Source organism: Mycteria americana, chromosome 2 (genome assembly GCF_035582795.1).
Source record: "Mycteria americana isolate JAX WOST 10 ecotype Jacksonville Zoo and Gardens chromosome 2, USCA_MyAme_1.0, whole genome shotgun sequence".
Classification (NCBI taxonomy): domain Eukaryota; kingdom Metazoa; phylum Chordata; class Aves; order Ciconiiformes; family Ciconiidae; genus Mycteria; species Mycteria americana.
Window position 1 is genome coordinate 55,400,774 of NC_134366.1, and position 27,449 is coordinate 55,428,222.

Here is a 27,449-nt window from a genome sequence, read left to right on the forward strand (position 1 = left end):
ACATTGCCCACAATGCAACTAATTACATGTGATACATAAATCCTGAACATCTAAGTGACAGAGACTGCCTGCTGGACCTAATTATTTGTTTTCAACTGCTGTGTTATCAGTTTGAAGTAAGCAAGGAAAATCTGGCCCTAAGTGTATTAAACTTGAAAGAAAAGAGAAACTGTTTACAGAATGAACCCAGAATTATATACTAGCTGGTAAATTCCCTTGCTGTTATTTGGTATCTGCTAGAAACATATTGGTAAGGTTTGTATGCAATCAGTTTGTGTTACGCTAATAAGTTTTTACCTTCCTGGAGCTGGGAATAATTAATATTTTATCACCTGCCATATTTTTAAGTAATTTATATCTAGCATAATGGTGTTGTGATGTATATACTAATTATATAAAATTACTTTAAAAGCTAAACACTAATTTTCATTGAGTTGAGTAGTACCTAAAAAATACCTCATTTACTGTACTTCATTCAAATTTTACATCTGTATCGATCCTGACTGAAGACCATGGCACACTGAGGAGTTCGTGATTCACACAACAGTTCACCTGTACAGGCCCAGGCCAGTGCTGTGCTGCAAGCCCAGCGTGGTCTTCAGGCCTGGGTTATGTTGCACAAATCCCTTGGCCACAGGACAAATGCATCCAATGCATTGTAATAGAGGAGCCTATAGGCAGCTCCACCTCCATACCAGCAATCATGCCACTTGCATGGCCTTGCCTTTACCTGAAAGTGCAGCAAGGTCGCCTGAGAACATTGTTGCTTCTTGACTGCAGAAATAAAGAGTTGTTTCCTTGTTATCCTAGAAAATCCTTTAATAGCTTGAATGACCAAAAGGAAGAATCTCTTCTACAGATGGTGTCTGCCCAGCACACTGCACATGGGTTGGAAGTGCATTTGATGCTACACCACCCGGGGTTCCCAGCATCTAAAGGGACATAAGATCAGCTATGCTTCTTACAGTATTAGCTCCAATAAACAGCATTGTGAGTGATACCTCACAGAGTCTGAGTGCCTTTCTTACTGGGATCATAATGGACCAGCAGCTTCCAGTGCAAAATAGCATCGCATGCTTATATTCTTTTATCCTACAGCTGGCTTATCACGCTGCAGCTGGCAAGCCCATGGTAGCTTGGGGCTCTACAGGAGCTCCTGCTACCCACTGAAGACTCAGAAAGCCAAATCCAGGAAGGCATCTAATTGAAGCTGCCTATCTTTCCACAGGACCCTCTACACAGGGGTTAACGCACTGCCCTAGGAAGTGTGATACCAGGTCCCAACGCTTCCTAATTCCTATTAAGCTCCCTAATCATCGGGATGAAAAGACCCTGGGATAGGACCCTCCAAAATTCGATGAAAATGAAGTAGGGAATGCAAAATTTATAATGCCAGAAAATAAAGACTACAAACTGCAAGCCAGTGAGAAGAAATATCTTATAATCCACTGAGCTGTTTGGCTATGGCATATCCTACTCTGGCCAGACTAAATTCCTTCCCCTTAACTGTCCTATTTACTGGAATACCTTCAGATGTAGCTACTCTTATGAAGGTCAAATACCACACAAGATATTGTAAAAATCTTTTTTCCTCATATGCTGGATATTATCAGGTAAAAGGGGAAGGAAATACACCAGGGGAGGGGTTTCACTGATTTTTGGACCATTTGGTTGAAGCCTCTTCCCTGGTTTTTGCAAGCAAAGAGGTTCATCCTGTACTGTTTTAATTAGGATTTTGATCAATTCTTTAAAAATAAATTGTTATAGTTGTCTGACATTATATATGTGCATGCTGCAATTAATGAAGATGAAATATTTTAAGCACTCAGTCTACTCAAACATGTTTCTGAAAAACTAATGTTAGGCAATGAATCAAAGTCTATTCTGTAAAAAATAATGTAAAATCAAAGAAAGCCTGAATATATAAGCTCTCACTGAAAATAGTAACTTACCCACATTTTCTATACTAAAATCTACTCACCACCTAACAGATAAAATTTTACAATGAAGACACAACACTGCTGTAAATAACTGTTTTCTCTACCTCATTTTCATTTAAGCTCTGAAAAGTCAGTGTTTTATTGACATAAGTTCCAGCATGCATATTTCCTTGTCAGAGAAACAGAGAAAAAAATCTGCATATATACAAGACAAGTACCTTTTAGAACATTCAGAGCCTGTTAAAGAATGCTAGTCTACTTATTCTCCAAAAGGCTGAGCAAATCTTTTCCCCAACCCAAATAAAGACCAAAGTATAACCATGCCTCTTGGAAAAAGCGCACACTTAAAACCAAAAATACTCACCCTTCCTCACCATCATTGTTTTTCTTTAAACTTTTGTTTTCTATTCCTTTGGTATACTCTTCCTTGACTATTGAATCTATTCCTTTTGTACCTTAAGCTGTCTGTCTCCCTCGTTCTATCTTATTTATCCCTTAAAATCTTGAGACTCTTAGCCACCCCTCATCTCATTTTTTCAGAACCACAGGATTCAGTTTGGTTGATCTGTGAGCTTCCCATTTCTCAGACAGCCCTCCCAACTTTGCTCAGGTTCTCCCTGTCTCCAAAGATAAAAATGCAAAGAAATATGGTTTCACAGATGCCAGCCATTTCTCCTTCATGACATATCCACCATAAAGCATGGGATTTTTTTTTTTTTTTTTAAAGTATTCATGCCAGGAAGAGATTGTTTCATTGTTTACACAGCTGCTTTTAAAAATGAAAACATTTGAAAAAAAAAAATTCTTCAAACTTTTAATTTTATTTCCTCATAATTCCACAACCTAAGTATTTAGGAACTAAGATATTTTTTAAATTAATCTTCATTCATCCGTCTAGAGATTTCAATTTTTTATGGCCTGGATTCTTAGAATAGTGAATGGAGAAGTCATTTTTTTTCAGAGAAAAGAAAAATGAAACCTTAAGTATTCACCTAACCAGATGAGGCCCAAATCATTCAGTCAATGAATAGATTATCATTGAATTTGATGGACATTGGGCTGGGCCTATTGCACATGAAAAAAGTTCCTGTACTAAATGTTAAAGAAGCAAATATTAAAGATTCAAATGAAAAAGTTCTTTTTTTTGTACTAGCATCAGGCAGATCTTCAGTAATCTTAACTATGCTGAGTAGTTGGCTTTATCACATATTTAACTTGGTTCTACACACAACAATTTACATGATCAAAATTATACCTATAGAATCATACATGTGGACCAAAATGCCAGACTATTTTATTTGAAGGCTGTTTTTAATTCTGTTCTTGGTATTTTGTAATGTGATAGTTTTAGTTAACTGGCTCTTCTAAAGACATTAGCTATCAAGAAAACGAAGATATAATACAAGAACTAAAAATAAACTAGTTCTGATACATGTTCTGCCTTCCACAATTTGGTTTATAGGTCTATAGTACATTTACAATTCTCACTGCACTGGGGGGAGGACGGGGGAACAAAGTCTGAGTAGTATCAATAAGGTGCTGTTGTTCGTTCTGTCTTGTCACTAAACGTGAAATGGGATCTGAACCACAGCACAAGTCACTGTACAAAGACTCTTCACACAAGATTACCACTGCAGAATTCAGCATAATGTTGGCATTGCTAATGGGATGAAACTAGAACAGTATGAATAATACATTACATGCACCAATCAATGTTACACTGTAATGGACTGATGGAAAATAAATGAAAACCAAGGAAGAACTTTCAAACACAAATATTTTATGATTATTCATTTATTATCTTTACTAGATGAAAAGAATCAACTGTGACAAAAGTGTAAAAGCAGCATAAATGTTGCTTTATCTTTACCAAATATTTATTATTGCTTTGAAGCATGACTAGCTTCTGTACTTTCTGGGGTTTGTTCCCCTCCACCCTCCTTTCCCCTTCCAATCAGGACACACAAAATCTAAATGCCCACTCCTGTTTTAAATAATTTCTAGGCCTCTATAAATTGATTATTTGCATTTAAAAACTAAAAGTAGTAAGTGTAAAAATAATTTGTCTCATTTTGGCTGAAAGTTCCAGATTCTCTTCCTCTCTTCAGTATTTCATCTTACCCATCTTTTCTTCCAAGTACAATCTCTACTACATTCTTCCAGCCTCCAATCTTCCTAAACTCTTATTTTCTTACCCAATAGCAACAGCCATTCACACACATGTACCTCCCTTGAGCTAAGATCGATCTTTCTTAGTCTCACTAGCACTGATAACTGTATGTAGAGAGTTCTTTCCTACACAATACCTTACTTCAAAATAGTCTGCACCCACCTCTCTTCTAGGCTTCACAAATCCATCCAAGGCTCAGATCTCCTTCCCTACTGCCCCACAACCTCCATGAATAGTCAGACTCTGTGCAGATCATAAATACCCCCTACCAGTTGCAGTGCCTGGAAAAGTAAAAACGAAGGCTGCAAAGGGTCTGGTATCATGACAACAAAGACAGCTCTGTATTCCAGGGCCCCGAATATCTCCTCTTTCTCTGCATGCAGTTCATGTGCTATAGTCAGCCCAGGGGCATATAGTTTGTATCAACACTGAATCAAAAAAACATAGCCACATCATATTCTCTTCAAGTTATCACTCCACCTTCTCTTTTCCTCATCTCAAAAAAACTCAAACAGTGAGTGTGCTCTTTGTAGCCACTATCTTAACATTCTTCCCACTTGCCAAACTTTTGAAACCTTCATTCTACTACTTACACAAAGTGTTTCTCAAAAATTAATGACTTCTTCATATATTAATTTCAGAATCAACCTACCAACTCTCATCATCATAATTATCAAGGCGTAATTATCATCCCAAAGTCTCCTCAATCCAAAGTGCTTTTATGACTATCTTCAGGTTCATTTATTATTATTATTATTAAATCTTTGCAATGACACCTCTATCTCAGCCATTTGTAAACTTTGCAAGTTTTTCAAATTATTTTCAAGTGATTTGGGATCTAGCAGTGGTCTTCCCAGCAGAATTCATGAAGCAACCAGCAATTAAAAATACAAAGAAAAACTATCTGCACAGAAATCCCACTCAGCTGGCAGGTATACAGCTGGGCCTGCCAGAAGGCCAAGTCAGAGGCTGGCTCCTGACTGCTGTCAGTGCCAATTTAAAATATCCGTTTTTATAGCATTAAAGCAATGCTTCTGTAAAACAATGAGATGCTGTTTGTCTAAATTCTAAGCACTTTATTTTCTATCTTTCCTTGTTTCCAACTTCCAAACAGCAGGGGAAAACGAAAAAAAAAATAAATCAATCAGTGTGAAGGTACCCATTATGTTAAAAAAGGACAGAGAAATACTGTATTAGATTGTACAATATTTGAGGCAATGATTAGTATTTGAAGTTTGGACTGCCTGCAGAGAAGGGTTCCAACTTGAGTGTGGCCACGCTGTGTTACCGCAAAAGAAATGTTAAGATAAGGAATACTGTAGGGCAGCCCTAAAATTAGTCATTGCCACATGTCCCACACTATTTGGAGAGAATTTTAAACTTTTCTTCATGATCCTTATAGCCTGTATTCGTTGACCATTTTTTCTTTAGTTTACCAAGACTAACAATGTGCTCTGTAGAATTAAGCATCACTTTCACAAGAATAATGAGCATTCCAAAATCACATTTTCTCATTAGTGATTCTTAAATGTATTCCCCTTTGTCTTCTTGTAAATAAAGTCTTTACAAAGCTGAGGCAAGAAAAATACTAGATGAGGTTCGCACTGTTCTTGCTCTGTTAAGATTTTCTGGTATGGGAAAGGTCAGTAACTAATTCCCCTCAGACCACAGACGGAGACAGATCCAAAATTTTAAACAAAAAGCAGTATTAGAAAAACCAATAAATGAACCCAGAATCATCTTATTGTGTAACAGCTTTCCTAAATACCTCCATGTTCTTATCACTCTGACCTTCATCCTTACCCAAGGATGTTAGATTTGTTAAACTCAAAACTTGTTTAGGATTTGGTGTACTGAAATGGCAAGACCTTCAGAAAAAAAGAAAAGCTTTATTCTGTGCTTGCACGGCATCCAATACACTGGGTGCCTTGAGCCTAACTGGAGTCTATAGGTACTCCAGAAATAGAGTTACTTCACAACAATTTAGAGTTACTCACCACATCATTAAAGATCCTGATCAGAACCAAACCCAGGCATTTTCAACTTAAACAGAAACCTTCTTTTACTGCCATCTGAGATATTCAGGGTCACAGTAGAAGAAAATCATTCAGCACATATCAGAGGCTGTTACCACCAGCTGCTAGAGCCAGAGGACATGGGAAAATTGGGGAACTGTTGGTTGCAGCAGACTGGAATGCTGGGATAGCCCCCTAAAAGCCTGCTCTGATTTCTCTCCAAACAAACACCCCTACCCCTTCAGCATGGCAACATTAGTTCCTCCATAGGTTACTTCTCTCACTGTGCCCTGGGGAACTGTCCTCATCTGACCAGTGAGGAGGAGGAGGAGGAAAGGATTAGTGTAACAAGCAATACCTTGCACTTCTACTGGGCAAAGCTGTCAGTGAAGGGCCACTCGTGGCAAAAGGGGAAGGGGAACCACTGAAGGATGGGAGGGCATACTGTGGGGATGATGGGTCTCCAGTGCCCACAAATAACTGGATGGGGATCCCAGACTCACTCATCCTCAGTCTCTCATTTGACCTGCTCATGTTGATTAATGAGCTGAGAATGAACTTGTCTGGGAACATTTCCCACTTAACTTTGGCAGTGCAAGGCATTTTGAAACCCAGGATCAGGAGGACCAGGGGATCAGGCTGCAACCCAAACAGTGAAAACATAAGCCTGCTTAGGGCTCTAAATCCAGATTCTGACATGGGAACAACACTAGAAACTATTAGTAAAAATGTACGGCTTGATTCAAATTATATACATTTTCACAGATGGGTTAAGGAAAACTACATTCCTTTCAGATGTCTTAAGAAATATTTTACATATCCATTTTAATTTTCAATCTCTGAATAGATATATATTCACATTTTTCTTAGCTAAATATGTAGGTCTTACACTCATTAACATGTTTTAAGACTAAGTTTCCTCTTTTCAGCTTCTGAAAACTACCACTGGCTTTAGTGTTATAGAAAACTATACTTCTAGGTGGTGTCTCCACTATTCTTTTATACTGCTAATATCCAACAAAGCCATGCCTATATGAAGAAAAAATATTTTAAAGTGAGTTTAGACGTGCAGACATATAAGGAACATGCAAGAATCCTTTTGCATCATTGGGAATTTTCCCAAAGATTAAAACTAGAAGACTGACTCAAATTTTACACATTATCCAGAAACCAGTATTTGTACACTACTCTTATTTACATTTTGTAGGGTCAAGGTAACTATATAATCTTTTCTTAATGGTGTCACTTAAAGTAAGGCTTCAAAAGGCTGAAGAAAATTTTTGCATGTTATGGTGAAACAAAGGCCAAAAATATAAGGCTTGCTAACTTCTAAGCAATCAAGCAGCGGAAAAGAAACCCCAAAACATTAGTAGCTAAAATTATAAAAGGCAGGGGAGTCTAATAGTTAAAGTATGGGGAAGAAGGGAAAAATCCCAAATTGTAATCTGAACTCTTCCACCAAGCTTGCAGTCCAGCCTCAGATAAATTACTAACCAGTAGCATTTAGCTACCTACAATTCAAAGTTCTGTTTCTGTTTACCAGAAATGCTTGAGAGATCTTAGACTTTACTTATTCACTATACATTAACACTTCTTTATTGATTTTTTTTCTAGTAAATTCTACAGATGTCTCAGAGTTGCAGAAGGAAAAACCTGCAGAAAGAACTTAACTAAACTGCAGTCTTCTTATACAGTTCCTCCATAATTTATTTGGTATTTTATGAATTATGAACTTACCTTTACCTTAGTTCTTCCTTTTTTACAATGTACCAACTCTTGACAGGAAAGCTAAACATATTTACAATATTTGTCTTTTGCTGCACTCTGCTGGAACAATCCATTTTTGAACTGAAAGCAACATTGTTTTGTATGCAATGCAAAAGTTAACAAAAGAGAGAGGCAAAAATCCAGGAATCTTATTTCTTTTAAAAATGTACTCTTTTGAAGCACATGTATTTTTCAAACCAGAATTTAGACATTTAAATCCATATTTAGTTGACCTAATAAAGTGGCCTATTTTCAAAGACAGAGCACCTGAAGCAGTCCTAGATAGAACAGGATTAAAGAGGGCTCCCTACTGCTCAGAATAAAATTACAACAAATTAAGCACCTCAATAAGGCACTGAAAAGCCTCTTGAAATACAGATTGGAAGAGTCCAGACTTGCATGCATCATTTTAACTACCCTTCACCTGATAAACACACTATTTTAAAAAAGTTACATATGCACAGAAACCTAACCCCCTCCATTTGATCCCTGATCAAAATATGAAAAAAATAAGAGACAACATAGGTTATTATAACATTCAGAGAAAATGAGACAAGTCTTTGAATCTCTTCAAAAAAGTTACTACAATTTACTGGACATTTTATGAAAATTTTAAATTTACAGTCCCATTTGTTTCATTAAAAAATGAAGAAACTTACCTGGGACAGAGAACAGACCTCAGCTTGTGTTAACAGAGTTATTAACTCCCATGATAATTCATTCTGGCTGAGGATCTGCTCCAGAATCACCCAAATGCGCTACACAAATTAATTGTGACCTCCTACTAGAAAAATGCACCTGTGATCAAAAGAAAGGGTTATGACTTTTTTCTTTCCTCTCCCCTCCCCAAGAGTAAACTCCTTTACAGTGATCACAAACTTCCAAAAAGAAAAAAAAAATTTTTAAGGGGAAGTAAATAACACAGATGCAACAGAACAGAAATGTCACATGCTTGCTCTAGCACTCTTCTGAGAGCAATGAGGAAAAGCTTTCAGTCCTAGACCTGTCTTGGGAGTTGCAAATACAGATGTTGGCACCAGTCCCAGAACACAAAGCATACTTTTCAATTTTTACTAATACCTGCTAAAATTGTATCTTGACATTTTTGCTCGGAAAGAAAATTAAGGAATGACCCCTCTTAATGCTTTGTAATCCACTAAATCTCAAAAACGCTTCTCAGGGAAAGGTTTCCACAGAACTTCTTTTTTTTTTCTTTTTGCAAAGAACAACAGGACCTCTTAGGCAGTCATTGCCTTTACAGATTGCCTTACTGAATTCAAAACCAAGAATAAATACAGACAATAATCAACAAATCACTCAAACCCTCACATGAATAGTGAAGTAATGGTTTCAGAGCTTACAGATACAGAATGTATAAAGTGACATAGGAAACAAAACATGAAAAGAAGTTTTCAGAGAAACTATCTACTTCAAAGGTTGAAGTACTTAGCCTAAAATTGGACAGGCCAACCAGTTTCTCTGTAAATGCACTGCTGGTATTCCCCACCGCCACTACCCTCAAAAAAGTTTAATAAAATACATTTCAGAAATTAAAACTGGTTTTCATAGGAACAAATTTATATACTAGAGGCCAAATGTTTCTCTGTTCCATAGACTGGTTCCCCACAGAATTAAAAACACACGAGCAAGATGAAGACTTGTATCAATGTGTTTTTCTCCATTTGTCTCTGGTGCCTTTGTTAAAAATAAAAGGTCAGTGGTATCACAACAATAAACATAAATGGAGAGTTATACTTCAAACTGTAACCATGCCAGTCTGCAATTTTTAACGTGTAATGTAACAAAACATATGGGAAGAATGGGTGAAGGAACTTTTTAGAGACGCTGGGCTTCCAAAAGCAAATGGACAGTGCAGGCAACAATTTAAGAACTAGATAAGGAGAGCAGTAGTTAAGTACTGGGTAGGAATCAAGTCAGATAGACAAATCTGTTGTAGGCAAGCTTCCACTACTGTGGATCTCAGGAAAAAAAAGTAAAAGAGGACATGAAGCAGGATATTTTTGCATATGACAGGGAATTTCACACCATGGAATTCTAACTAATTGCAATTATAAACTACCACCTCTTCACATGCTTTTATACAAAGGAAAAAATAGCAAAAGATAAAGCAAAATAAAATGCAAAAATATAATCCAGTAGACATGAATAAAATACTGAAGATTAAGTCAACCTGCAAGCTATTAATAACTTCTGTAGTTTATAATTTCTGCATACAATTAAGAAAACAAACAGAAGTGATCTTTAAATTTGTCAGAAAAGATAATTCAACAGATGTTTTAATGAATCATATTCCCTGTGTTTCTGATCAACCAATACAGACTTCTTCCCAAAAGGAGGTAAAAATCTGAAAGATAGCTATTAGTAGCCAACAAGTAATCTGCTTCATATTTGTTTCCACAATAAAAAGAGAGAAGAAAATGAGTGTATCAGATGCTTATAAAAGCTAAAAGGAATAAATATAGCCAGAAGACATAGAATATACTGAAACACAACAGTGTTTTTGAAAACACTTATTTTAAGACAGACTTTCAGTTGCCTGTTCAAATGTAAGAGACAGCTAATGCACAATGAAATGCTCATTAAGGAGAAATGAAAAAATAAGAAAAATGCAAGAAGTTTACTTTTCCTCCAGCAAAGCATGGAATTTTCTCAAAACTCTGAAACCCCATTCAAATTAAAACAGAGGCAAGGGCTACTGTTTTCTTTAACATGACAAATCTAATTAGCTAGCAAATATTTAACCAATGGCTAGAGGTTGATCTTTAAGTACTAAATAATGAGATGTAATTAAGGTAGCAAAGGCAAAAGGTTACTAATTTAGGGCATTTCTATGGTGTAGTGTTTAAATTATAGGTTTTATACAAAACGCATGGGCCAATGCACAAGAAAAAAATCCAATTTTAATGGAATGCAGAACAAATTAACATTTTAACATTATAATACTACTCAATTGTATAATGGGATTTTGCTAAGTGTCACAGAACAGAAAATAAAAGTAACACTCCAAGGTATGCTTGTTAACCTCTTCAAGCTAAATATATTACGAGCCTACTGACAGCAGTAAATAGACACATTGTAACATGAAAGACTCTGAATTCAAAGCCCTTTAATAGGTGTTGCTTTTTCTAAGCAGATTGGCCTTAAGAGTATAAACAATGAACAAGATAAAAATTATGTTATCCATACCAAATACTTTCAAATTTCCTAAAGGGAAATGGAATGATTCCTTTAAAAATACCATTAAAAAACCAGTTCCTGTAATATAATGTCTTTTTCTCCACTTCTCCTTCCCATGTTACAGGAATTTAGCCTGGCAAGTAGAGTCTTCGGCATCCATACATAATGTTTTCTAGGTTGAGCAAAAGGCTTTCTGGAAAAATAAGGATTACAGCTGTCACAGTCAAAACCTGCCACCTCAACATTTCAGCGTCCTGGTCGTCCATCCAACAAGGGACTCAAGCAAATACTTAAAATTAAGATGTCTACATAATACCAAGTCTGTATCCGTAACAAATTGCCAATGTGTTTTAATATTGGCAATTTCTTGTTTTAAAGAAATTGGGAGCCACAAAACTTTGTCAAAGAACTCAAGGCAAGCCGAATGGGTAGAACATTCTATTTAATAAAAGCCTTAAAATAATACCTCTGTAGTTACGATACTCATCATTACTGTCTTCTTCCTTCCTGACTTCTGACCCCCTCAGTTCATTACACCAACTTTTCCTGCTTTTCCTGCATTAACCACCTTTTTCCTTTTCATACTGGTTTAAATTATCCACAACAGAATAATTAAAGGCTTCACAATGTAGAAATACCTACTGTGTGGAAGTTAGCAGTTAAGCACAACTGAAACATAAAAAAGACCTCTTGAGATGCCAACTGGCAAGGAGAAATGGAGAAGAAAGATCTTTTCCCTTTTGTTTTTGTCAATTTACAGATTCAACCAATAGTTTAGCTCCAACATAAACTGTACCTTTTATTAAAAAGATCTAAATTGGGAGAATGACCACACAAGTTACATTTTTCCTCAGAGAGGTAGTGGCTAGAGCAGCAGCTCTGAGCTGACTGCGAGGAACGTACACACAAAGAAACTTTTTTTTTTTTAATGAAGTGTCTATACTATTTTTGAAATTTTTTTTTCTTCAGGAATCCACAGTCCACTACTATACTACCTCTGGTAAGTAATACCAAGCGGAATCCTACCTCAGCTGATCAGGAGTGTATAACAAATATGTAAGCAGTATTAGGTGTACTAGGCAGAGCAGGGGACTCGTGACCTGAGGTCTCTTCCCACCTCTGACATTGATCTATAGGGTACATCAGTGGTCTATACAAGTCCTTTTGGGTCAGCCATCATCAGTGACTAAATTAAATGTCACACCTGTAAGAGTACCCAAGATCAACAGTACAGTGATTTAGATGCTCATTCTCTATATCTTAATGGAAATAAGTAGTTGTAGAGACTGATGTAAAATGATTTTAGATTAAGTTAGCAGACAAAACAGCTTGGTGTTGCTGGGTTTACAGTAAAGATACAACAGTAACCAAATCCACTTGGACACCCAATTCACACCAAGATCTGCAAGCATTAGATGAGTAAATAATTTAGTTAATTTGGCCCTCAAATATTTATTTCCCAGGTGGTTGGGGGGGGGGAAGAGGTGGTCTTATTTTGTTTGAAATCAGTTTGGCATAAAATGCTATTAAATTACATGACTTACATAGCTCTCCCCCTTATTTAGTTGTTGGCATAATGAACATATAAGTCGACACGAACCCAAGCATTTCACTGAATCCGAGTGTCAAAGTCTCTGAAATATTTATTCGGCATGCATTTGAAACCAACATATACTTGCCATCCAACCACAATGCAAAATTATCATCTATTGTACATCAAAGAAATCAGTATCACGTATCATGAACTTACACCAGAAAATTATCTAGTTCAATGTTATTTCAGCTACCTGAAGACACAGCATCCATGTACATGCTGGTAAAACAAGTATAGCAGCCACCCAAAAGCAGACTATTAAAATAGAAGCCCCCCAAAATGTTCTTAGTACTGCATGCAGAAATTAACCAAAACTGATAATAATTTAATATTCACTTAATTCATCACATCTGGACTACTCAATTAAAATGAGCAATTTCACAAAGATCATGTATCCAAACTCGCAAAGTAACCATTGTATCTTCCACCATGTACGCTCACTAGTTGTTCTCAGCTGCATAGCTTTTATGCCTGAAATGCTTTTGTACTGCATAATTACAGGGCTGATATAGAAAACTTTCTAGGGAGCATGAAATAATAGTGTTTTCCATCCTTCTATGAAGACAGTTATCAATTTTTTTATTCAAGTTTTGATTACACTATTGCATAGCACTTCCTCTCTTGCCTATGGAGTAGAGTTCTCCCAGTCAAAGAGCCTGTCAATGATTTAAGCTTCAGCACAGGTATCTGGTATTTCAGATTGAAAGAAATGTCATATCTGATAAAGAAATAAGACTTATCAGTATTCCTTTCTTCGGGGAATTGTAGCCAACTGGTTCCATTTTCACTCATTCAAATGCACACAGGTTCTTTCAGTCCCTACAGAAAGCCCTCATATACAGTCTGGTGAGCTCATGTTACACTGAGGATACAAAATCTACCCCTACAAAGGAATATTATTTTTTCCCCTTCAAAAAGGCATTAGCCAATGAAATAAATGTCACAAGAAGTGCCAAAGAACATTTCCATCAGAAGAAGTGACATAAATCACTTCCTGCCATTGCCTTTATGCACCAGAGGGTACAATCTGCCTGTACCCCTGAGGACTGAATCAAAGTTTGGGGAACCCTCTGATAGGTCACATTGGTGCAACAGCTCTAAAGTGGGAACTGCACCCAGGGTGGAGTGGGGAAAAAAAAAAATAAATAAAATCACACCGTTGGTCCTTTAGTGATTTGAATGGAGCAATGGCTGCTCAAACCTGGCTATCACAGGTTCAAGGGGAGTTATTCAGTAGATAAGGCTGTATGACACAGCACAGTGTAGCTGAAACCCTCCTTTGTGGAAATAGGTCAGACTGAATGCAGTCCAGCAGAACCCAGTTGAGGCATTTTGTGCCATACCTACACACACACACACACACGCACACACACGGACATTTTACTTCCAACCTCTCTCTCTTGTGATGGCTGTATTGTTTCCAGCTTTTACATGCATCTAACTCCCTCCACAAAAAACCCTTACTGAAGATAAGAGCAATTTTACCTATTTGTCCCACAAACAGGCTGACCTGAAGTGAAGACTGTCCCACACTGGAGCAAGTAATTGCTACCACAGACCAAAATACAGAAGAGTTGTGCCAGCAATCTTAATATATGCTTCCCAAGTACAGCTAACTACTTTCAGACATTTTTTGAATACATCTTCTAATAAAAAGGGGCTTTGATGACATTGTAAGTATTCCACTGTTAAAACTAAATAAGTCTTAGAGAAACAGAAACATAAGACTATTTGAACACCAGTAAAATAGAGAATTTTAATTATATGTAATAGCTACTAAGCTACTTTTAGTGGCTATGAAAAAAACTACATCTAGCAGAAACAGCAATAAAACAAGAGAAGTTATATTTAACTCCTCCAAAGAACAGCATATTTATTCAAGCCAAAAAGAGCTAATTCATACTATGGGTGTAGTTCTCACTGACATTATCTGGGGAAAATGACTATTACAGGAGCGGGTGTGATATATAGCCTTTGAGTCATGCATGATAAACCCTAATGGTTTTGCTTTGAGGTAAAAGTCCTTACTAATAAAGTAATGAATGGTTCCCAAAATGTTGAGTTCCTGAGGCCATGCGTGTCATAAGTGCGACTCTAGAGAGAATACTCAATCATTAATGATCACTTTTGAGATTTTTATCAACTGATTAATAAGCAAAGAAAGGAGTTAAGGGGCTTGAACAAAGAGTTAATGGACCTTTAATGACACTCCATGTGTTTTAGTGAATAGAACATAATGAGTTTTATTTGCCACTGACCACAAACCACCAATGAGAGAAGTGCTCCACACACTGCAAGTGTTAAAATAATGCAAAGAACAGTATTTATGCTTTCAAAAGATTAGAAAATTATGTTTACTTAAAAAATTGTAATGCCCATACTTATTTCATATTACACCTATGTAGTAGATTACAGATTAGAAATAAAGAGCCTAGCTGGCTCTTTAAATAAAGAACCAATCAGTAGATAGAAATGAGGTAAGGAGAGAAATGGGAAGATGTTTTTTTCTTTAGTATATTAGGTGCTGGACCTGTTGGTATCAACTATCACAGAGGTAAAATTCTGGCTCTTAAGATATACAATTCTGAAAAGACATTCAGGAACAATTCTGAAGACTAAAATGAAGATATGATAAATTATGTGTAGGTACACATATATATGCATGTTCACACGTACACAAACATATATCCTTTTGTACTACTGCCTATAAATTACCTATATCTAAGGAGGGCAAAGGCATTTGACTTTGATATACTCTTCATCTTTGTGCTGAAATCATTCTGGAACTATCAAAAGAAATTACTCCATCTAACAGCCTGAAACCACCAAGGATTACCAACCTAGAGTATTTCCAGTTCCCTAAAAAAAAAAACCTGACTATAGGGAAGTCAGTTCAATCATGTGAGTCTGCAACCAAGTCCCACAAATAACAGACCCAAAAATCAAATGGGAGGGTGTCATTTGATGGTTGGGGGAATCTTATTCTGAGAGCAGAGAAAAATGGGAAACAAACAAACAGAGGGAAAGAGGGGAGATTATGCTTCCTTTCAAAAGGCAGTGACAAGATCCAAATCTTTTGCTGAAGACATGAAAATAAGTTAGAACCTTCCAATTAGGGTGGCTCTGTTTTCCACACAGCTGTATTTTTCATGCTGTCTAACAACAAAATGCACGTGCACATGCACATTTAAAAATTCCTTCGCAGAATTTAATTATAATTTACTCTAAGTGTCAAACACACATACCTTCAGTAGTGGCAAAATTCAGTATCTGGAACTGGACAAAGCTGGAAGAGCTGTCACCAGTTCGAGTTAACTGGACTCCAGGAAACTCTGAGCAAGAGAGATATCAGATACAAGATCGAACCTAGAGCACATGCCTAGAGACCAAAGACAGAGAGCACCTGCAATTCTGCTTGTCACAGCACCCAACAGCACAGCAAAATGTTAGAACAGATCTGCAGGGAAGGGTGCGGACAGTCACAGAATTGTTCCACACCAGCTGAAAGACAGGACATCGTGAACCACCTCCAACTAGGAGCCACATAACTACATTAGTGCAGTGCTATGAAGAAGGTGTATTTGTATGGGTTTTGTTCAGCTTTGACACAGGTGCAAAGCTTCCAGATGGCATCACATTCACATCTAGCTGATGTTGAACGCAGGCGAAGCAGAAGCATGACAATGTCCCCAGGCATAAAGGCAAGCCCATAAACACTGGGCCAGAACCCCATGTCTTATAAACTAGGCTCTCTGGAATAATGGTGGTTTAACTCAGCTAAAGATCTGCTCTGAAAACTGATCAAAAGCGTTAAACAAGAAGGACAAAATATGCTTACATTTAGATATTTGTCAACTGTTAATTGGAATATTGGTTTTCATTTGAAGTGCCAAAATTTCAGAGAGGAAATCATATGATTCAGAAGATATGATTCAGAATCAACTAGTTATCTCAGTTGTGATAATGATTTACACCCAAAACTAATTTTGCCTGCTAGTGTCAAATGGACTATAAAATGGACAAGAACTGGCACACAGTACTTTAATACTTAAAATACTGCTTGACAAGGTTTCAACACTCTTGCTTGATCACAAACCACAATGAAAGAGAGACATAACATGCATGATCAACAGCACTAGGGTGAAAATTCCCCACAATTGTCTTGTTAAGTAAGATGTGCTCAAAGGGATTCTAAGTTCCTTTAAGTTCTGTTCAAAATTCAGATTAATTGCACATTCTGCTGAAACCTCAAGAAACATAAATATTTAGTGCACTTCCCGTGGCCTCCTAAATTATGTCCAGGGATACAAAAGATGTGCTTTTTCTCCATACGTTTAACTTTGAAAGTTTATTGTATCATAGCTTTCTCTTTTTGGATGCTTTTCTAAAAAAACATTAGTTAACACTTTAGCATGAGCTGAATGTTCTTTTTGTGTGTGTATTTTAGAGTAAACTTAAACAAAGCTGCAAGTCAGAACCTACATGCTTTAATCAGGTGTTGCCCTAATTTTTTTTTCTTTCTTTGAGAAAAAGAATGCTACAAAGTTAGCTTTAGATTTGATTATTTACATGTCAACTTTCAAGACTAGAATAGATCCTGTCATGTAGTACGGCTACTCAATGTCACTCTGAAAATAACATGTGATTGAAGGGCTCCACAAGGATCAAACCAGTTGCAAGAAAAGTTATCCATAAACAAGGAGCAAACGTAAGGACACCTAAATACCAATCCTGTGCTGTGGCATGAAACTGTGGGCCAGTCCTAACTTTTAGCAGCTAGCATTAATTCTGGCACAACTGCTTAAACTCCATCCCAAAAACATGAAATAGTCCATCTTTCTGTTTAAATTAGGCTACAACAAAGAAACAGTTGGTAATGAAGTTCATGAAGTTCTGAAAGTACTAGAAGCACCTTTCTTCAAAACTGTCGTATGAAAGAGAAAGGGCAACTCCTGTGACATTACTAATTAAAAGAACCAGTGCATTCATTTAGGGACATTTGACTTCCAAACCCTTTGCAAAATTCATGGTTTTCTCCAGAAGTCTCTACCGAATGCTCAAGATCCCCAACTAACATCCAGGGCTGTATATGTGAGGGACAGCTCGGATCACAGACCTCAGGGAAAATGGCTACCCTTACATGTGGATAAAGCTTTCTCAGTCACAGGCAACAAATTCCTACACAGTTTACTGCTGTGTAAAGAATTAAAATGGATCCTCCTGATGGAATTGCCTTCCTTACTCTAAATGAGGAGCCATGGTATCTCTACCTGGAAGCAATTGTGTTTGTTGACAACTTGTAACAGACTGATGGTGAAATGCTACACTTACTTTCCAGTGCTGCTAGCTATATGAACAAGATAAACAATATAGGAATGCTGAAGGGAGAACAGATGAGGGAGATTACACTGACAAAAATCTGTAGGAATTGTGTTTATTCCTATTCCCTGTAAACAGTAACCTATAAACACCTCTTGAAATCTGAAAGACTATATGAATACTTTTTCCCTTGTTTCAAACAGTTTCTAAGTGAAAAAAATTCCTATGCGTGTGAATCTCTTCAAGCTGCAATTCCTATGCAGAACTCACAAGATGCAAGACCAAGACCAGCCAAGATAAATACAAATCATATACTAAAGACAGCAGAATGAACTAGACAACTTCTAGTTGTTTACAGAGCAAGATCTGAAAATTACGTTGAAAGTCACTTTATTGCTGCTTACAGCCACGTATTTCTGTGAGACAGGTTATTTAATAATGATATAAATAAAATGACCATAACAGAATAGCTGAATTAGGAGTAAATAAAGGGAATAAACTTGCAGCATCAATTAATTCTAGCAGTTCTGTTTAGAAAAGTGTTGGGTCCTCTTACTAATGGCAAGATGCTCTCAAATTTATAAAGTACCTTAAAGAAAGAAAAGCTAAAATATATCACCAATGAAAAATAAAGACCCACTGTTGTAGAACATGTAGTTATTAAGCCTACATGTCTAAGGTTATGCAACTGCGCTGACCATTTGTCAGACTTATTCTGTCAGTCCATTCCTAATAACTGTCATTTCCAATGACCACACAAAATTTTAGTGACATGAAGATCCAGAAACATTAAGTTCCTCTATATATTTTTTAAATTAGCAGACTGGGAGGGGAGAGACACTGTTAGTATTTCTACTGAGACAGGGGACATCATCCATCTTGTCTGGTTAGGTGGCTACTGCCAGTCAGCACTAGTGCACTGGCTTGACAGTGCACAAATAAGCAACTGCCAGGGGGGTGCTAGGGCCATGGGTAAAAGTTGAGGTGTCAGTATTAGAAAACACAAGCAAGTTAGTGGTTTTACAGGGTGGGGATGAAGAAGCCTCAGAATATGGGGAAACCTGAGGTACTATGCAATAGTGGCATCAAAGAATAGGAACGGAGCTATGCTCACTACATATGATGGAAGTGTGGGGATATAGGACAAATGTGTTTGCTTTATGACTTGTCTTAATTTTGCTACCTTTTATTGTAATACAATGCAACATAGAAGCAATTGCTTTGTCATTACATTTTTTTGTAAACTTGAACTGTTCAATCTTGTCTCAGATTCATGATTTAATTACCTAAAATTGGTTAAGCAACAGTTAGTGCCCTGGGAGAACTCCACACCACGTTTCAAATTCACCCTTCCTCCTCTTTCCCTAAAAGGATGTAACTGCAGTAGTCTTCTAAACATGGTTAAACACAGCTTACAACTAGACACAGCTAGTATTGCTTAGATTCACTAGGATAAAATCCATGTGGGTTGAAATAAGAAATTGAACCATCTGATTTTTATGACACTTGATAATTCCAGCTGGTACCTGGAAACCCAAATAATGTATGCCAAGAGTAAATGCATGAAAATTATAATTCCAGGGCAAACACCTGCAGCTACTGCCAATCTATGATTTTTTTTTAATATGACAGAAAACACACTGTAGAGATTAAAGATCATTAAATTACACTTTCAAGCAATAACATGTCTCTAATAGGTGAGCATTATAAAAAGTACATGCTGTTTACAACAGCTACCATAAAATTTGCTGCAATCTCATTTCGTATTTGAAGTCCTTTAAACTACAAAACATCTATGCAATCTCAACTACTGTTCAATTGCTTTTAAATTTATCTAATTAAATTCCTTTCTTAGAACAAGACCTAGCAGCATGTCCAATTGCACTGGTAATTTTTTTAACCAGAGATCAAGAAATTAATTCATAGGCATACAAATAGCACCTATTGCAAATTGATTTTTCCATTATTTTCATAGCACCTTCCTACAAATCATTTCTAAACATAATAACATTTCCTTTTTCTAATATACAAGGCTACTACGTATATAACAGCTTTTCTTTTCCTTCCAAAATGGAACAACTGATGTCACTATTTGTTAACTGTTGTTAATATTCAAATCTATTTAGACCTATAATAATACTTCAGAAAGACAAATTCTAGAAGAACAGATTAAACAGGACTATAAAATCAAAAGCAAGTTTTTCATCATTGCACACACTGATGCCTGCTTATACATTTCTCTGTTACTGTGAAGATGAAAAATAAGGCTAAAGTTTCCTTATAATAAATCCATTAGTAATTTTATTGTAGCACTAAATAAATCCTGCCTTGTTGGTAAGGTACAAGGAGCGATACAAGAATTTAGTTCATAAATAGAAATACTTTCTACCCGAGAATCAAATGCAGCTTGATTAATTTTCTCTGTTTTGGCATCTATAGGTTTGACACACATTGTGCATTCTCCAACATATCACACAAACACAACTTTTACTTGAACTTGAAAATCTGAAAATTAACGTTTATAATCTCCGTCAGCTGTAAAATTTGAATCAGTTCAGCAACTCATTACAATTTGCAGGTGAGCAAAGAAACTGTACAGAGTAAGTTTAAAATAGGTACGTATCACATCTAGGCAATGAAACTATGAGTTGAATATTCACCATAATTTGATTTGTATTTAAAAGGCTGTTCACACAAAGGTTATATATCTGCTGTATAACTGTTCTGATGCAAGGAAATAAGGGAAGCAATAAGAGGTACCTTTATATCCCTGTGGATTTGGAGAGGTTATATCATTATAGCTTCAATTTTAAAAAAATCCTAAGCTATAATAGTTATTCTATTAAGAATGCTACTCATATAGAGCCCAAGTCCTGGAGATTCTGGGTTAAAAAGAGTAATAAAATCACATACTAACTGGAAACTCCTTCTTGTTCCAGATGAAAAGGTTTGGAATACACTATAAAACCCAAACATATACATTTCCCTTCTGACTGCAAAACCCAATGTAAAAAGTAACAAAACCTTTCTTCGTACATAACAATTACTTTGGTGAAAAATGAGGCTATAAAACAATGCAAATTTTTCTTTTCTCATCATAAAAATATTTAACATAAGGGAGGAGATGAGATTCTTTGACAATGGTAAGAGAATAAAAATCAATTTCTTTTCTAACAGTTAAGAATATTTTATTGTGGGATTTATCATACCTATTTTATTGCAAAAACCCCTAAAACTTCTACATCACTTATTCAGAGTTCAATCCAAATTCCACTGAAGCAAATAAGAGCCATTCTACTAAGAGTCTATGGGGTATGGATCATCATTCTTCACTGAATGCATTCTGCATTAGGAAAGCTACTAAACACAACCATGGTGCTCAAAACAGACAACTTTCCAAAAGGAAAAATAGAGACAACTTGTTTGAACAATTCTTCTGAAAGCAGTATTCTCAAAAATACAATCATATGAATTCCAATGTCAAAAAGGCTACATGCTTAAAAGAATTTTTGGAGTGAGACTTTATACTGTTCATATTTATCCAGCCTCATTATTCCTTTACTGAAAACACGTGTACCATATTTTGAATACTTCAACTACTTGCATTAGATATACTTGTTCAGATAAAGACAGAAGATGATACTGAAGAAAGAAAACAAGATCTTTTCTAATATAGGAAATGCTTCATCGAGCAATTTCATTTCAACCACATAGCAAAGAGACAATATTAAATCCTACCACAGCTCTCACTTTCAAAACAACATATGCAACAGTGGGGTCTCTATGGTAATTACTGTTTTACTACACTTTTGCTTGTACTAACAATAACAACATTTCTTTGTTGCAAGGGAATTCACACAAACAAAAGAAAAGGAAATCTACCAAGAAAAATGTGAGCTTGCCTAAAACAAAGTTTTAACAAATGTGGGAAAATGTAAGCATTTGTTCTCTGGAAAGAAATCTTTTTCCTCATTCTCCTTTCAACTACACTAATACTAATTTAAAAAATTACAACAGTAATTGTTAAGAAAAGCACCCGTCTAATTTTAGTTTGAAGGTCCTTATAAAATAAGCTTCTGCAACGTCCATCTATTTCAACTACCTGGTTGAGGTCATATTCTCAGAACTCATCTTTCAATTCAACAACTGCATAAGAAAACTGTCAAGCACATCCCAGTTGCTTTTAAGTTTAAGTTCTACACAGCAAAAGCAGACTCAAGGGTCTAACTTTTGTTTATCTTTAGGGCTTATTTAGTCATGCCATTTCAACGTGTTAAAGAATCACCCATCTATCACAACAATACCTAGTATTTCTTAAAGCAACCAGAAAATCCCCATTTTCAAACTTAAACCATCTCATGGTTAACTCACTCACAGTAAAGACTGAAATAAAGGCAAATCTGACTCATGTATAATCATACATGGAAAGGCAGTTTTCTCCAATTTAGAGAAATGTTTTCTTAGAGCAAACAGTAAGGAAAAATATTTTTTCTTAACACCTCTGGTTTTTAATTGTTGTGATATACAACAACACATAAAGTTAAGTGTTTTTTCCAGCAAGGAATCTAGTTGCAACTCAGCTTCTCTAACAAGGCATGTTAGAAAGTAAAATCAGATACTCCAACAGAAAAGCACAAAGCACTTGAAGTAACTTCTTAGCAAAGGGGATGCATCATGAAACAAGGGTTATTCTAAAGCAATGCAGGGCTGAGTCAGGAAAATGAAGCAAATTTGTTTTATTCCTTGTGTACTTCCAGTATGGGGATGGTTTAGGAATGAATTTTTTTAAAACATTATTCTTCTGCAGCTATCACATTCTGAAATTATTAGAACATAAAATCCCCATAAGGAAGGACATGGTCAGCCTCAGACAATTTTGTTGTGACTGTTACACCAGCCAAACCATTCCACCAGTTTACAGTGTACCATAAAATATTTACACAAGCTATGAACTATAAAATATTTTCACATGAACTATAAAATATTTACACTATCAACATCAGTTAGGAAAGAATGATGTGCTGTCAAGCTGGTGTGACCCAGGAGTAAAGATTTTGTGGTCGCAGATTAAATAAAACTATTGCAAATCATCTGGAAAGTTACAGGGAATATTAGGTTAAACAAATTACTGCTTCCTGGTCTCTTGGATGGTAAATGTAACCAGGAAAGCATAGCTTATATGCTTTAAGCTAAGTTTTACCAACAACATAAAGAAAGGTTAGGCTCATAATCAAACTGTACTGACCTCTCTGAATGTTCCTTCTAGCAAGGTGTCCAGATGTTGAAGAGGAGCAGGAGTTTTGTCTTTGAATCGTGTCAGCAATCGCCGCTCAATAGCTCGAAACTGTACAGCTCTTTCAGATAAAAGCTCCTGAAACTTTTCAGCATTCAAACGTAGCTGCAATTTAAGGGTTTTCAAGAATTCAGGTTAAGGGTCATATACATTATGTATGCACATTCCAAATGAAATGGGAGAATGATAGTAAAATTTTTGGGAGAGTGTGTGTTATTCAAAAATGATAATGTCATTTATACCAGTTTCATATTCTACACTCCTCGTGAAGCTTATTAACATTTTCAAGAATTATCATTTGCCACTGAAATCAAAACTAATTGTCAACAGCCACAATAATCTGTGAAAAACACATAAATATCTCATCAAGAAGCCTAATAAGAAGATTGAAATTTCACTATCAGGATCTCAAGGCTTCTCCTTGGTTTGGTGTGCTATTTATGACACATACACACAGTGTATTGGACTTGATATTCATTGTAGTAGAAAGTAAATTGTTATTCCCTCAAGCACGAATAGAAGTACTAAATTCTGCACTGTTTGAATGACTGTCTTTTTCTGAAGTGAAATCCTTTTTCCTTTTGTATGTACTGATCAGCTATAGCAACAAACTTTCTGGAAATTTTCACAAAACTTTAAACAACATTGTGCATCAAATGCCCAGATAATAACAATTCTTATTTTATCTTTTAATCACCTTACTATTCTCCAGTATATGCCTTTAACACAAAAATCAATCAATAAAGGTGAGTCTTTCAAAAAGCTAGGACTCCTCTGTACAGCTGCCATGCTGTAACTAGCAGAAGTTACCAGAAGAAGCATTAAGACATGCAGCTGTCCAGATGTCAGCATTATGACACACATCCATTTTAAACTGCCCCAAAATGAGCAGAAAAATTAAGTTTCTTAAATTTAGAAAACAGATTATTTTTAAAAATAAGCAAACGTACCATTCTGTCAGTACCTGATTAGGAAGGACAGTTCAGGGAAGCTAAGAGAAAAAGAAACACTATACAGCTTTTCTAGAAGTAGGAGGAAAAAAGGGACATCAGGTAATATTCTCCCAAGCTTTCCAAAAAGAGTGTGTTGAAACTAACAGGGATGAGAGCATTAGGATCCCCTTGATAGATCATCTGATAATTTTTAGACTAGATAGTTATTGTAAAATTTCAGAAACTTCAAAATAGCCAGCTGCAACATAATTAGATCCTAAATTAGCATTCCAGCAATCACACTTATATTTCAAACTTCAGCGTATTTAAGCTTGTGATACAATCTAATGAAGCCTATGTTTAAGGTATTTCTACTATTAAAAAAAACACTAAAAAACCCCCAAACTTTTTGAATTTCAAATTAGTTGAAAGACTAACAGATTAACTACTCATGAGCTTGAGAGATAGACCTGGATCTAGGCTGACTCCCTAAAAAAATTCTCAGAGAATCCCAACTAGAACTTCCACTGTGTGGTGATGGCTCCATCTCACAGAAAATTTGGCAGCATGAAAGAACATCCAATAGTATTTCTCACTCTTACATACATATGTTGCCACTTTCGCCCATTACATGAGTTTAATAGAAATTTTCCAATAGCTATTCTCTTTTTTTACTGAAAAGGCAGGGGGAGGGAGTGCATATATTTTATTTTCTTAGGTATTCTACAAGCTAACTGAACTATTGGAGATTTTTTATTGTCACATGCATGACCAAATAGGAAAAAGTAATTACATTTATTTTGCATCTGGTCTGGTAAACTTCCTTGAGCTTCCAATGCTACTTCTACAAGGGCATTCAGTTTTTTGAAATCTGAAGGGACTTTTTATATAATTACCAGGATGATTCAGGAAAAAGAAAAAAAAAAAAAAAGCTCATGGCTTCATTATTACAGAAAAGTAAAATAGCCTAAAGCTAAGGACAAATTTTAGAAACAATTTTACAATTAACATGACGTTAGTGAATGAAGAACCCATGGCTTCTATACAGGCAGTGAGCAGAAGGGCAAATACTAGTACCATAATTTGTATCATTTGCAGACTGCACACTAGCTACTTCTTGTGCTCTGCTAATCACAAGGGCTGTTTCAGAGGAAAGGAATACTCAATATGTCAAAAACTAAATTATGACATGTTTTCCAGCACTATCTTAGATGCAACTTTCCATTTTCTGAAAGCCAAAGGCCTGTGATACTTATAGTTATAATCTGACTAATTGTAGTACTAACATACAAACAATTTTTAAACTAGCAGAACATTAATGATTCACATATTATGTAACATACCTCAAAATGTCGATCAATTAGTTCAAAATATTCTTGCAGGGGAATTGAACCTGAAAAGGTACATGCAAAATCTTTGCAGTTTTGTTTCTTGAAATGTTCTTCAAGTCGAAGTGTGAGCTCTTTTGTTATCAGCCAAAGGTCTTCTAACTGATCACTCTGGATCCTATATCGTTCTTTGAAAAGAAGACCAAATGCAAGACTAATAAACACACATTTAAGCCACATACATTGACTATACAGCATAGTTTAGATAACACACAAATTTAACTTGCTAACTGTATGAAAAGTCTATATGAGATTTTCATAAAAGATACATGTTCACTAGTGTTAAAGAAATACTTGTATTTTATTGATGGCAGTCCTAAATACTCTCTCTTTCATCCTAACTTTAACAGGCAATTTTGTAGCACAAAATTAAAGTATTTATTACTTCAGAACTACTTACTTCAGAGCATGGGCCTGTTCATGAGGAACAAAAAGCTACGAAGAACTACCATAATAAGGAAACAAGAGAATTACTGGATTATATTAAGTCATAATGACAGGCTGTCTGCAATTCTCTGCCATAACAAAACCTTAGTGAGCTTTTCTGAGGGTTGGAGGCAGAATAAGGCTCAATTCACTTTGGACCATGACAGAACCACAGCATCCTAAGCATCTGATAACAGTGGCAACAAACCAACTCCAATCCACCTAAAATCTTGGATGTCTTTTGGAAATGGTTATTGAGTTCTTAGATAATACACTCAGTATAATTTTTATTACATCTCCACTTCCTAGGATATCTTCTAGTAGGAAAAGTATTACTCTAACTAGTCATAGACAACAATATTCAGTTTTGATAGGGCTATGCTTCACTCTAGATGCAGCTAATATTAGTAGAAGGTGATTTTTATCCATCTACACACTATGGCTTTGTAAAAATGGCTTAGTGTAGAAATGACAGTGTTAATATAAACTGAAGTGAAAAAACACATCCTGTTAGCCAGTGTTATCTGTCCCAGCAAATTCATTTAACTTATCACATTTTAGTGAATTTCAACTTATCAAGCTAGTGGGATGAGATTTTATTTCTGTTGTTTCCAGTCCACATTTGTATAACCCTCTTTTCAGTTTCCAGGAAATCAGAATTAACTAAATGTTGAAAGGAAAACATTGTGGAAAATCATAGCAGCATTTTAATTCTTTTTTTCCCAAAATAAACACTTTCAAACAACAGTTCCTTATTTCTTTTCATTACCTATCTACCAATACCTTATCCAAAAGGATAGATAGAAATGCAGCTATGAGGAAAAAGAGTTGCTGGGGTTTGATACAAAATAGGGGGGGTTTTGCCCTTGTTAACAAGGTTCACAGTAAATCAAATTAACCAGAATTCTTTAGAACTTGAACGTACTTATTTAACATTTTCTCAACATTAGTAATTCAAGATTGTTTGACATTACCACTGGCATCATTCCCAGGATACGTATTTCACTGAATAGAGAATGACAAATTCTGTTTACAGTGTAACAGGAAAGAAGCAAGTTTTATTTAAAAACATGCCTGTTAAAGAAAAGAACACCATCTGCTAAAGATAACATTCAACCTAATATCCATTTTTTAAACACAATGTAATGGCTGGACTTAGTTTGATGTATCATCATACTTTGCCTTAAGTGATTTTTCCTTGAGGGAAATTAGCTCAGATGTTTTCAGGCCAAATCAACAGTCATTCCATTTATAATTGACATATCTAATACATTAATGGTTTAAAATGGATAAAACTAATTTCCTCCAAAATGCATATTTAGGTTCCATACGTTGTTTGTTGGTCAATACAAACACAATCAAATTTTACCATGGCCTGAGCAGAGAGCATTGCAGTCATTTGCTTTA

At 35.8% G+C, this 27,449-nt stretch overlaps 1 protein-coding gene across 9 annotated transcripts in view; it reads right to left on the bottom strand.

The window, feature by feature from the left end:
* Positions 1–27,449, bottom strand: part of BBS9 (Bardet-Biedl syndrome 9) — a 326,477-nt gene that overhangs the window by 205,767 nt on the left and 93,261 nt on the right. For all 9 annotated transcript variants that reach the window (XM_075493494.1, XM_075493495.1, XM_075493493.1 and 6 more), the window contains 2 exons: positions 25,572–25,744; positions 23,249–23,401 (listed from right to left, as the gene is read on the bottom strand). In XM_075493494.1, the coding sequence (XP_075349609.1) occupies positions 23,249–23,401; positions 25,572–25,744 (326 nt within the window). The remainder of the gene's footprint in view (positions 1–23,248; positions 23,402–25,571; positions 25,745–27,449) is intronic.